At 40.7% G+C, this 13,322-nt stretch overlaps 1 protein-coding gene across 9 annotated transcripts in view; it reads right to left on the reverse strand.

Moving 5' to 3' along the window:
- LOC132261761 (neurobeachin) overlaps positions 1–13,322 on the reverse strand; it is a 114,467-nt gene that overhangs the window by 9,261 nt on the left and 91,884 nt on the right. For 2 of the 9 annotated variants that reach the window (XM_059760717.1, XM_059760715.1), the window contains exons 8-23: positions 12,974–13,093; positions 12,711–12,857; positions 12,335–12,391; positions 10,224–10,364; positions 9,946–10,085; positions 9,609–9,822; positions 8,046–8,632; positions 7,504–7,694; positions 5,510–7,120; positions 5,098–5,411; positions 4,329–4,640; positions 4,156–4,263; positions 3,930–4,098; positions 2,491–2,883; positions 1,120–1,229; positions 146–232 (exon numbers count right to left, since the gene is read on the reverse strand). In XM_059760717.1, coding sequence (XP_059616700.1) covers positions 146–232; positions 1,120–1,229; positions 2,491–2,883; positions 3,930–4,098; positions 4,156–4,263; positions 4,329–4,640; positions 5,098–5,411; positions 5,510–7,120; positions 7,504–7,694; positions 8,046–8,632; positions 9,609–9,822; positions 9,946–10,085; positions 10,224–10,364; positions 12,335–12,391; positions 12,711–12,857; positions 12,974–13,093 — 4,701 coding nt within the window. The remainder of the gene's footprint in view (positions 1–145; positions 233–1,119; positions 1,230–2,490; positions 2,884–3,929; positions 4,099–4,155; positions 4,264–4,328; positions 4,641–5,097; positions 5,412–5,509; positions 7,121–7,503; positions 7,695–8,045; positions 8,633–9,608; positions 9,823–9,945; positions 10,086–10,223; positions 10,365–12,334; positions 12,392–12,710; positions 12,858–12,973; positions 13,094–13,322) is intronic. The other 7 variants (XM_059760718.1, XM_059760716.1, XM_059760723.1 and 4 more) reach the window with 7 other exon arrangements.

The following is a 13,322-nucleotide window of genomic DNA, read 5'->3' on the forward strand; positions in this document are numbered from 1 at the left end:
AAACTGTAGAATCATCAAGTTTGAACTTAATGCAAATTACACACACAGCATGTTTCAATTTCAAATGGTGCTTGAGAGAGTGTATAAGTTTTGTTTTCCTTCCTTCTCGTCTATTCTATCATTTAGCCATTATAATTAAAATTACCTTGCGATTTATCTTTTGAGGCACATTTTGCAAAGGTGGTGTCAATGGTTGTAAATTTCCACTTAATGTAGATACTTGTCGATTAGCCTGTCGTTATCATGCAGTTAGTAGATGTATAATATTTCGGTATATCAAAGAAAAAAGAATACAATAATAAATGTAATTAAATAAATTTGTCAGTCAATCAATTACCAAACAAGCCACAAAATGCAGATACACGCTGTGTCAATGTAAGCAATATAAAAGGATGGTAAGAAATCAACAGGCAAAATATGTAAACAGGACAATTATTCAGGGCAGTCGAACAGCAGCTGCCCTAATTGATAAAAGTCATGTTTAATAGCCGCGATTCACCAGGAAATTGTACATGTGAAAAAGTGCAGAAAGTGATGATGAATTGTGTGACTTTTATATATACAAGAAGAAAGTAAAATCACTACGAAAGGATCTCTTCTCACCCTCTCGAATGCATGTTTCTTTAATGTCCAACATAAAGTACGTTAGAAGAGAAGGAAACAAACATCGGGTGGGAGAAACAATTTAGAAAAGTGTCTTTATATATAAATTATTTAGTCATCACGTGAGTAAGCATTTTTCATTTAATTTTTACTTGTTGAGCCAATTGTGCTTTCATACAAGACAGACCAAAAAAAAAAGTGATATTGATAATATTTTTGCGCGCAAAGGAAATCCAATCAAGGTGTATTGGAAAACGACATGCAAAGTATAACAAGGATAAAACTAATAATGTGACAAAAACCATCTAATCACGTGTTGTTAGTGTGTTGTTATGTTTGTGTAATAGTCAAGTGAGGAGGAGAGATTTTATCACTTGAAATAACAGATATAGTGAAGAGAGAAGTCTCCTTCCTCTACTGAAGGATCTTATCAAATTGTATCTCTCTTGCAAACACAGTTTTGCTTCACACTTGCATGTGACACGCGACACAGAAATCAATTATATCACCACTTACTTTTATGGAAGGTGGTCCACTTGAGTGTGACTCATTGTCTGCCAGAACCGATGAATTGTTCTCATCCACAACAATCACCTCATAGTCCTCATCCTGTATTGTTCTCGTGCCTGCAATGAGAGGCAAAAGAGCGCCACAGAAAACTGTGTTAGTCAATTCATCGTAATTCTCCTGCCGAGTGTGTAAAGAGAAATAGTATCTAAGGACATTTTGCTTGCACAACATGACACATCATTCCATGTTAAACACACTCAAACCCAACAGAAGAGTAAGAAGAGAAAAATTACAACATTCAAATTGTGGGATGCAGGATGGAAGATAGACAGACAGAGAGAAGAGAGAAGAGAGAGAGAGAGAGAGCAAGAGAGCATGAGACGATACACATGAAATTGTGGAGAAGCAGTAATAGGAAAATTAATTGTCAAACTCACAATATTACATAACATTATGCAGGAGTGCAAGAAATGCTGCCCAATGTAACTACAATAGTCTATTATTGCATATCATCCTCTTATCATGAGGACATCTATGTACACATTATGAGCGAGCAAGCAACATTTCTCATGATACATTTACTATGTGTATTTAGGAAAGGGAAAAGCAATTAATGTGTGCTTTTGTGTTCATTGCAATTTAATATGCAAATGTATAAATGGCTGCTGTGTTGAGTGGCATTGCAGTCACTGTGTTTCTGTTTAAGATTATTATGAGAGAAGTACGTCTAAAGCACAGTTGAAACATTGATTGACGTGAAAAGGAATTAATTTGATTCCAATATATTGAATGAAAGTGTTGAGAAATCTAACACAAAAACATAATAAAATCATCAATAAATTATGTTTACATTGAGTCTCCTGTCGAGAATCTCATTTCATATACTTAAAGGAGAGAGAAAGAGAATATAATAATTTCGAAGTCGTTATCATCATTGAACTTTATATAGAGAAAATGGGGAAGTTTGTTCAAATTATACACGTCAGCAAAGTTTCTGACATAACATTTCTAAAGGCACGTTTCACAGGCGAAATTATAAAATCTCTCCATTTATTTCTTTGAAAAACCTGAACAACTTCAATTAAAATCATAAACAATTTATGCAAATTACAAATTTCCATGAAGATCAATCCAAACCTCGACAGAAGACTACCAGAGAAGAGATGAAACAAATGGATAAAAATGATTGAAGGATTTAGATGCTTTTTCTCATTTGCAAACATTTGATATATATATAAACAGACAAGATACAAAATTTATATGGTTTCAACAAAGACAAATCAAGGCACAGAAATCTTATAGAAAAACATTCAACTCAAGGAGTCTTAGTAAATTCTTTACAAACAAAATCATCTCTCTTCGCACGGTTTAATATACCTGGAGCACTCCTAAAGCGGTAATTGTTATTGACAGTGTTATTTTTGTGAAGAACCCCGCCACCGTTTCCGTGATTCCCAGCACCGCTTCCACCCCCGCCGCCGCCACTAACCGCCCCGCCGCCAGCCCGACTCCGCAGGTAAGCATTTGTCGAGTTGTTGGCGAGCACAGTGTGATCGCGCGCATAGTAATTCGTATTAATCTCGCTACTCGTGAAATTTGAGTTGTGATGCAGATGATTGTGTTGCGTCTGATGTGTCAGATGCTGCCCCTGATGTTGCTGGGAATTCTGTGACGGTGGCGGCAGTGATTGGTGATTGGGATGTGAGCCGGGCAAGAATTGTGGGTATACGTGATGTGACCATTGCGGGAAGAGTGGTCGAGCGGACGGTTCTACATCATTTTTTTTATCGTTTATTCAACACAACATATAGATTTTTGATGTCATGTCAATGCGCCATGGTGTATTGCAAATTGCAAAGTGCGTTAATTTGGTTGAAGAAGTAGAGTTAAGAGAGGGTGGGGACCAAAAACAGGGGACAGAGAGTCAAATCCACAAAAAGCAGCGTGAAATTAGAGAGGAAATTGTACAGGATTTGTTAGCGTTTTCATATAGTTTCAAATACTCTTCTAACAGGTCTTTTTATATAAATTGATTTCTTCCTCGTGTATCTTGAAAATGTAAAATCTATATTTCTTAGGTATTTGTGTTTTCCCTTCTCTCTGGCCTTTTCACTTCACTTTGCAGACAATTTGTCAGATTGTAGGTCAGATCATCAGTAAAATTTTAAATTTTAATCTCACAATAAAAATTAACTATCACTCAAATACTTAATATTGAATAAAATAGACGAAACATTTCTCTAGGATGTTTCGCTACATTTGTATCAATTTAAAGAACAGTCATTAATTTAACTGATGTGATTCAAAGTGTAAACTTTCACTGACTCTCCTCTCTTCACAACAATGCCTGCAGAGTGATAAACTAAACTTTCGTGAACCTAATAAATTATGATGTCACAGGCAAACGGAGAAATAATAAAAAAAAGGGACACAAAATAAAGAGGAAGTAAATTTGAGGAAAGATCTTTGTTGCCGCCCAAAAATTAACTCATTTTGTGTTGTTGCTTCATGACATGGTGTCATCTTCTACAGTGTTCCACAAAGAGATATATTAATATGTCTCCAACAGAAAAGACGGTGAGGGTGGAAATAATTACGTGTAATTTCTTCTAATGCTGAGATGGGGAGTAAAAATTGCCCATCTAAATTAATTTCTCTCATCTCGGAGTATCGCAGGAGTGGGGAAAAACAGAGTGAAATAATAAAAACGGAAACCCAACACAGGATGGCAAGGGAATACAAGAATAAAAGAATGTGTCTTTCCCCCAGAAAAAGAGAACCTGCGAAGACTGTGCAACTCTGCTGTCTTCACTTACCTTGAGCTTGGGGATTTCGTTGCATAACAGGTGACGCCTTGGGTGGCTGAGGCTCCACGGGTGGCTCCAGAATGTCACGATACTTGGACACCATGAGCACTGAGATGAAATACACAATGGCCAGCGAGAGGAACTGCGCTTGTTTCGTCTCCTCCTGGAACATCCGTTTCTTTAACAAATTTTTGCTTCTGCCACACATCGAAGCCAAAGAGTCTCACAGACTTACCACATCGCGATAGATAACAGCCCTCAGGCGATTCACATCCATGTCCTGCAGCAACTTCTCCGGATCCTTCACGGGACTCAAGCTCCCCGACAGAGACTCAACGATGTTCTGCAAAATGCACATTAGATGTCATGCCATTCCTTCCACACAATCAACTGACTGATATTCCATACCTTTGGCGACGCCTGAGCACCCCGAATGAGTGCCTGCAAGTGAGCAGCACCAGGAGCATCTCGAACGGTGCCATTGTTGTAGCGGGTCCTCTCCTTGCACTCCAGACAATTCCGCACAGCACACGTGCACACGAGTCGCAGACACTGTCGGAGAATCCCTCCACTGGACATGTTCTTCTCCGCCTCCAACTCGGCGAAATTGAGTGAGCTGGCGAATATCAGGACATCTGCCATATTCACGAGACGCTGCAGAAATGACACAGCCACTTCGAGAGGCATCCCTTGAGTCGGCTCCAGCACATCCAGTTCAGACTGCAGGAACCACAAAATTTATAGGGAGGCATTTAGTGTCAAATGCCCAGAGAAGATTTACAAGTGACTGCCATTCTAATGCGCCATTTCTACCAAATTCTCACCAAAGTGTGAAATTGCATTTGAGATTTATCAGTGAGAAATGACCTTTCGAATTAACATATCACAAAATCATTCAACACAAATCTAATGCACACTCAGACAAACTTTGAAGAGGATTCAATGATTTGAGAAATAAGGCATTAAAGTGAACTTGTGAATGAATAAAAACTACACTTAATCGTCAGAAATAAAAGCCACAATATTTATCATTGACTATACGAAACTCAGTTCATGTCAGTCAAACTCATCTGGTGGCAGAAACTGATGCGCTTTTGATTTCAGAAAAATCTTGAACCCCTTCAAATTTACTCTGAGAATGAAAATACAGGATTTGAACAGAGCATAAAGCACTCACATTTGGTGAAGTAGCACTTGCTAGTAAAGGCAACAGACCACCACAGGCGATAATCAGATTATCGGCCAATTGAGATATCAAATGTACAGTATTTACAACGAAGATGGCATTTTCGCTGGAGTTGACGAAATCTAGGACGCTCTTGGTGGAATGACTTCGCCACACTTGGATGTCCGTCTCCAGTGAGAAGAGCACATCGGAGAGGAGGCGCTGATGAATGTATGACCACTTAAATTCGGGAATCCTGAAAGGCGGTCTTGTGGGACCCGGACTGAACATTGGTCTCGTTGATCCGGATTTAGATCTCTTTAATTCTGCAAATGGAAATAGAATGGAGGAAATTCCCATTGAGCTTTTCTCTTTCTCTCTCGCTCTCACCATCATCCGCGCCATAAGCAATGTAAATACGTACCAAAGTGATTATTCTCCACTTGTGTGCTCGTCGATGCACTCTGCGGTCTTTGAACTTGCGGAGAATTTGTCTCTGATGTCTGAATACCATTTTCCACCACGCTCGACGCATCAATTTTCTCCACAGGCGATTGCACCTCACACCTCTCGCCTTTCGCCTCACCCGATTGCGACGTGTCACCGTCTCCAGGCAATTTTTCCACTTGATCATCCAGACAAATATCCACCATTTCGTTCACAATGCTGCTGGCAATCTCCTCCCGGGCAGCATCCTCAAGTGGCTTGGAACTAATTGTGCTCACAACACTTGCATCTCGCAGCACATTGTCCACCACCTCCTTGGCCTGCTCCACAATATCCACCTCAACGCCCGTCACCTCGTCCAGCGACTTCTCAACTATCTCCTTAACAATCGCCCCAACAATTTCATCATCCGTCTCACTAACCACACGATCTGCAGCCGCGATCGCACTACTATTACAAATTATTGCACTTGACAGGAGTAAATCAGTCTTATCATTGCTCGTGGCTGAATCGGAAATATCTAAATTATTGTTGCTCCTACTAATTGAATGATTATCATCACTGTCACCCTTCACCTTGCGCTCAATCTCACGGACACCCTTCACCACCTCATTCACCGCCAGCTCCAGCTCCTCATCCTTTATCACCGGCGACGCCGTTTCCGTCTCAATAATCATCTCATCCGACGTGGTTTTGCAGTCGCTCAGCAACTTCTCCGACTTCTCAATTATCTCCTCCACAATCTGCTCCACCACCTCCTTCGTCTCACCCTCCTCGTGAGGCTCCTCCACATCCACATCCACCTCCAGCACCTGCTTCAGCACTTCGGGCCCGCCGGATGGCGCCTTCGCCGCCTCCTTGGCCGGTGATTTCTCCTCCTCCGTGCTGGAATCATGGGCATTCCCATTGCAAATCGCCTCGCTGACCTGCTTGCTGTACACATCGGAGATGTGCGATATCGTCTGGACAGAGTCGGCGGATGCGGTGACTTTCACCTCCTCATCCTCACAGCCACATTTCATCTTATTGTTCTCCCCGTCGCACTCCTCCTCCGTGGCGGTCGCCGTGCTGATCTTCTGGCACACTTTGCCACCCTCAATCTCCACAATGGACGCCCCCTCGGCCGGCTGATCGGACTCCCTCTCCCACCCGCTTATCGTGCTGATGGGGCGCGCCTGTCGCAGTGCCGGATCCGTGATGTTGTCCGTCCTGTGGCGCTCATAGTGCTCATACATCTGGGCGAATTGGAGCTTGAACTCCTCATAGGACACCTTCGAGTGCACAATCGCCAATGTGTCCACCCACACGCGCCACCCACCATACTCATGCTTTATCGCGTGATGCAGCAGCATGCGGAACAGCGAATACACCATGTCGGATATCTTCTGTTCCTCACCATTCTTCGGATGAATGTACGCCATCGCGATGAGCCACTCCTGCCACACACTCATCTGCAGCACCGTTCGACGATTTTCGCGATTGTTGTTGCACAAGAGTGTCATATCCGAGAGGAAGAGCTTCTTCACTTCCAGCAATTGCTCCGTTTGCTTCGATTGCCGGATCAGCGTTGCCACCACCTTCAGGATCACTGCAATTTCAATAGAAACACATGTGGCGTTATGAATAATCCCCGTTACGCCTCAACAGCATTCATCGCTCTCTCTCTCTCTCTATCTCTCAACTCAGTCAAAGGAAGAAAAACACACCGAGAAGAGTAGAATTTATCTCTCCCAGTTGTTTTTCATGTGTCTACCCTTTCAAATTGGCAAACAAATAACATTCTTGAGACAATAAACATTCCTAATATCACAATGACTCTGCAGAAAAAGGAAAGATGAACAACATTTTCCCAGAATAGGATGAAGACACGAAAAATCAATAAGCAACATTTTAGTTGTGAATGCAAAAATGGAACAATTGAGAGAGAGAGATGAAAAATCCTCTCTAGATGCATATTAAGAATTCACTCACTCGGATTCTCCAGACGGAAATGACTTTCCGGCTCCGGATGTCTTGAATAGAGGATCTGCTGAGATATGTGCTCTGTCATTATTTCATACAGCACATTATACGTTGGCAACGACAGTGACTCTTCATACAAGAGCAACCTTTCCGCCAACAGCGTGTACAAATTGTGTGGTGACATCACATCGTATTTCCTCCTGAAATGCCAATGCAAACAAATAAATTTAATGCACCAGAGAAAATTTCAACGAAAGCGATATGGATTCCTCGCATTTTCCACTGTGAAAAATACATATATCGAGAATAACATCTTCAAGCTCGTTACTGTTCAATTTTATGTACACACAAACTTGCTAAAGAAATGTTTTCAACATCACTTAATGCCAGCAATGTTGTGCTTTCGAGATATTGTAACAATTCTAGCAGAATCTCAAGATTTGCAATATGTTTCGGTAGCAAATATTAGGCAAAATACGAGTGAATAAAGTAGCAAAATCAAAGAAAATTCCTCATCACATGAGATGATGAAAGAGAAAATATAAACTCACTTGTGAGTGCTGCGCGATAGGAAGAAACCGAGAAGTTTCAGTGCTTGGAGGCGAATCAATTGGCTCTCAGCGGCGAGGAGCTTGAAGATCGTCCGCACGCCGTGTTTGACATCAAAGGCAGGCACCATTGAGCTTGGATGCTCAGACATGAGCGATATTAGCATTTGCAGGACATCATGCAAATTCTCATCCTCGTGCATCGTGGTCAAGTAGTTGAGGATGCTCTGCAATTCGTCCTCCTTCACACCATTGCCAATCATTATCAGTTGCTTGAGGAAGAGCAAAATGTACGCCCGAATGGCGAGGATGTCCTTCTGTGCCGGCCGCGGACCGTCCAATCCTTTCGGCACGATGCCACTCTTGGCCCGCGGATTCACCACCCAGTAGTAGAACTTGAGTGTGTGCACAGTCTGCAGAACTGTGCTCACGCGGCGCACATTGCTGTAGATCTGCGTGTCGCTGAGGAACTCCGTCGCCAAATAGGAGTAGAGACGCGCCTGCACATTCGCCGGCGTGTAGATCCACAGAGATGGATTGAATAGGACATGATCGAGGAGCTGCCATGTAAGGAAGGAGAAGCAAAACAACTACCATTAGCCGTGGTATAGGTCTGTCCTGCTACAGCCACATTTTTTTCTGAGGCATGCAGCAAGATACAACACTCATAACACTGAGATAAAATCAAGATAAACAACAAACGTCCAGCAAGAATCATATCGAAATAGCCACACATCTAAGACTGAATTTATGTGTCCCGTCCTTGTTAATGGAATGTTTACTGACACTTTTTCTAAGCGGCGACAAAGAACTGTTAATTTCTCCTCACACAGAAAAATACCAAAAAATATGTTCCTACACATTTTTTTCTTGTTTTTTTCACCGATAAATTCAATCGAGCATGAAATTCTTCCAGCGAATCGTTCCAAAACAAAAATATATATGATGCACTGAGCCAAAAATAATACGCAAAACACAGAGAGATGTTATTAAAAGATAATTGATATCAGGCTGTAACTATTTCATAACATTACGAGTTTTTAATCATTTTGTTCAGTATCGATTTGATGTATTTTTGTCCATCGGAACGCAAAACAAATTCATAGTCTAGAAATATAAATCATGTCATTATAATCAAAATTTTCTGATGGATTAATAATAAACAATTTTCAATTGAACATAAATATTGTCAAGGGAGCCATGCAACATTTTCAGCGCAAATCACTTAGGGCATGAGATAATAATCAACAATTTTGACGTGGAACATGCTCTCAAATTCCTGCTCAATAAACAATTAAACCACAGAGAAATAGTGAAAATATTAAACGTGCAACCTTACTGTCTGTAACATGAATATTTCAAAAATGTTAATTTTATTGAAGGAAAATTTTGGGAAACCAAGAATAATTTCAAGAAGTAGAAACAAAAATATTTCAACGACACATTATTTTGAAAATGTGTGTCAAATTGACAATGAAAAAATGAGGAAACCAAAGAAATATCCTTCTTTAAGGCGCGCATTGTAGTAGATTCACAATAATGATGAACAGTAATGAGAATAATTACCTGCTTCAGAAGAAGATCACTGTTGGCCGACAGACAAGTCACGAGGTACTTCGTGAGGTTTAGGAATGATCCGAGAACTTCCAAAGTTAGGTGTTCTCTGGACGAGCGCTGGAGCATGAATGATATCACGAGAAAGCCACGATTTTGTATCATGTGCTGCTGGACAGTTTGGGAACTCTCGACAAGTTCACAAATGAAGCCCAACAATTTCGAACTGAAATATGGAATGCAAATATCCTCTAATTAGACACGAATATCGCCAAATGCCGTGTGTAGTCAAAGCTACTTGTCGAGTGCATTGGAGTTTTAATTAAAAACCCTCCACAATCATACTCACCAGAGTGCTGGATCTCTTTTAACATCACTAGTGCCATCGTATGGCATGTCTAACTGGGAGAAGAGAGGGAAAAGCACTTGAATTCCTCCGATTGAATTCAACGTACAGTGAATGGAATGCGTTACGACAGCTTTCACGTCCTGTTGAGAGACATCAATAATGAAAATATTTATTCATCCTGACTTCATCCCTTAGAGACAAATGCACCCTCGTGGGATGTTCTTTGACATCCCCGTGAGAGAGAGAGAGGGGAATTTATCCCTGAAATTATTAATTACCTGTAACATAAGAGCATGCGGTGTATGTACAAAGAACGAGACATTCCCCTTCGGTGCCGATTGCAGACATAGTTGACCATCAGTTGCCACTGGGTTGTACATGAATACGATTGCATTGGACAGTTTTCCATCGTACAGAACCTGCAAATTGACATAAATGAATTTTCCAACAATGCCCCAAAGCTTATAACTTAATTCTCCTTCTGTGCCACAGAAACTTTTATACCTCATCCGCCCCAGTTAAATGATAAAATAAAACCAAATCAGAACTGATCATTCTCAAGGATAGTTTGACTCACGAGGGTGAGAAAGACAATACAACTCAGTAAGTAAATTTGTATGAAATCAAAATAAGGGAAGAGAAATGGCACGAAAACCACAATTCCCCGTTGGGAAGCATTAATATGCATGTTACATCTAACATGCAATTCGCATTCAGCATTCGCCACTTGGAAAATTAATTTTCCAAGAAAAGTCATCAGCAAGAGAGAGAGAACATAAATGAAAAAAGATTCTAGGAAAAGGCCATAAAGTCACTCTCTCAGACTTCTGGCGTGACAAAGTTCAGAGAATAATAATACAAGAAAAAAAAAACTCACGCAGACAATATCTCATTTTAAGACTACCAAAGTTCGGTAAACTTAGATAAGCATTCGCAAATGAAACATTTATGGTAAATACAACGACAGAATTTCCTTCTCCTTCTATGCGTAGTAATCAAAGCAGTGAAAAAAAAACACGCGTAACGAGTATCAGAATAGATCAAAGGTGTTTCCAATTAATTTTAATTACACACTTTCCCAGGGAAAACTGTCAGAGGGAAACAGTGAAAAAATCTCTGACAACACTTTTAAAATCAGACATACGAAATTTCAGACAAATCTCCAATACACACAAAACAGCGTATTTATTCATTCCCTCATATTCCCATCGGCTTTTTGGGCCATAGAGAACAACGCAGAGCGAGAATTGACAAAAAAAGCATCGAGATAAAAAGCTTTTATTCCATTTCACGTCAAATGGGAGGAAACAGACAAGCTGAAAAAATGTCGGGGTTGGAGAAGAAATAAAAAGCACACAACATTATTGTGATTTACGGATTAGAAGAGAGAAAGTGAGATTCTCTGGGTGAAATTTTCTTCCCGGGAAACAAAAAAAAAGTATACAAAGAGTGAGAGAGAGAGAGACTCCCAGTTTCTGCAGGGGCGCTGCTGTGGAAAAAAGGAAATGACATAGTAGGGAATGGGAGGGTGTGAAAAAAACAAGTGCTTTGGCACCAAATGCTGAAGCAATCCAAAAAGTTGTACAGCATTTTCACCATGTGCAAATTAACTGCGTGTTTTGCGCGTCCAGAGATGTGACGATTCTCTACACTATTTTACGCTCAATTTCTTACAATTGTTGGAGAATGTCATATTTTACACTGCTGGGAAAGGTTAACTGAAAAACTTTATGCTTTCTATTCTATTGGTAATTGAATGGATTCAACTAATACGGCGTATGTTCTTCATTTGTGACCTTCTTTAACTCTATTAGAATCGATAGAATCAGAAATTTTGCTGATATTCTCAGTTTAATTCTGATCTTAAAGCTTTCATTCACTCTAGCAGAAGTGAAAAGCAACCATTTGAACCTTATACATAAATAGCGAACCGCTGAAATTTGACTGGAATAAAGCACAGCAGCAATTCCAAAATAATCACACAATTCAAAATCTACAAGTGAAAGCACAGAGAGAAGTGGTCCAAATGTCACTTGGCGTCACATCTCTTTGCGTGCAATATAAGACATTGTCAATGCTTAAGAGCTACAACGTGGCGCAGAACTAAACATATTTCGTCTAGAGGCGGTGAATAAAGTGTAAATAAAATAAAAAGCATGCTTACGGATACAAAATTAAAGTCGTCGCTAGCAACATTGGCAACAGAAGTGGATGAGGGGGCTGATGATGGCGCGGCGGCTGCTGGAGTGTTGGTGATTGCTGGCGGCGGGACGCTTGCCACCGCCGCCTGAGCGCCAGCCGCCGCGGCGGCGCCGCTCAGGAGGAGATGGAGCGTCGATTCAGTCACCGTGTCGCCGCCCGGAGTTGCCAAATGGGAAGAAACACTCACCCGCTTGTGATTGTCCGGTAAATTGAGGTAACATTCGTTGTCAAATCGAAATTGCGACTGTGATAAGAGGTCGAGAGGTCAGTCGCACATTTGTTTTGCACGTGTCGATGCGAAAACATAGTGGAAAATCATATTTTGGCGTGTTGTGATTTTTTTTCAGTGAATTTTGTTGTTTGACAAAGTCATGGTGAAAAATATACCACACAGACAATCGTTTGTCATTATTTTTTTTGGTTTTGTACAAAAGTGCAGCATGAAACAAGTGAATATTTCTGTATATAGTTATTGTACACTCAAAAGAATATTAAGAGATAGAATAGATGTGAGAAAGAGACAGTGTTATAATCTGCCAAATGCACCGAATGCTGCATCTTACCTTATAACCTGGACCTAATCTGTGCATAGCACAAATTTGCTGTGTTGTTAATGCTTCACTGAATAAGTAAATTGCTGCCATTTGACCACAGAACACCCTCTCTTCGTCCACTTCGGGAGTCGCTCCAATGTAGCACTTGTCGAATGGCTGTTACGGTCGCATTTCATTGGGATAAATCAGCAAAATATCGAGTGAATCACCAATTGTTGTGCATTCATCAAATGCAACGCTAAACCTAATCGGAAAAACAATGCGATACTCACGTCGTTTGTGGAGACAAACCACGCCATTTCCGTACTTGACGCTAGTTGTCCATTGACCAGGCACTTGATTTCGCTCTTTGTCCAACGATTGTAAATATACACGATCGCGATCATGTACCACTGTTGACGGGAAATAGAGTGCAAAAGTTAGAAATATTCAATGGATGGGGAAAACTTGTGTAATTCTTCACTTCGATAAATTGTGAGGTGCAAAAGTTTTGCCTGGGAATAAATGAAATAATAATTTGTTTTGCCCCTTATGTTGCTGCTAAAACTTTTCACCTTTATCCACACTATTTTGAAATTAATGGCTGCTTTGAGCTGCCAATTGAGAAATGCCCGGGGATAT

The sequence above is a fragment of the Phlebotomus argentipes genome, unplaced genomic scaffold, assembly GCF_947086385.1.
Source record: "Phlebotomus argentipes unplaced genomic scaffold, Phlebotomus argentipes genome assembly contig_15, whole genome shotgun sequence".
Lineage (NCBI taxonomy): Eukaryota > Metazoa > Arthropoda > Insecta > Diptera > Psychodidae > Phlebotomus > Phlebotomus argentipes.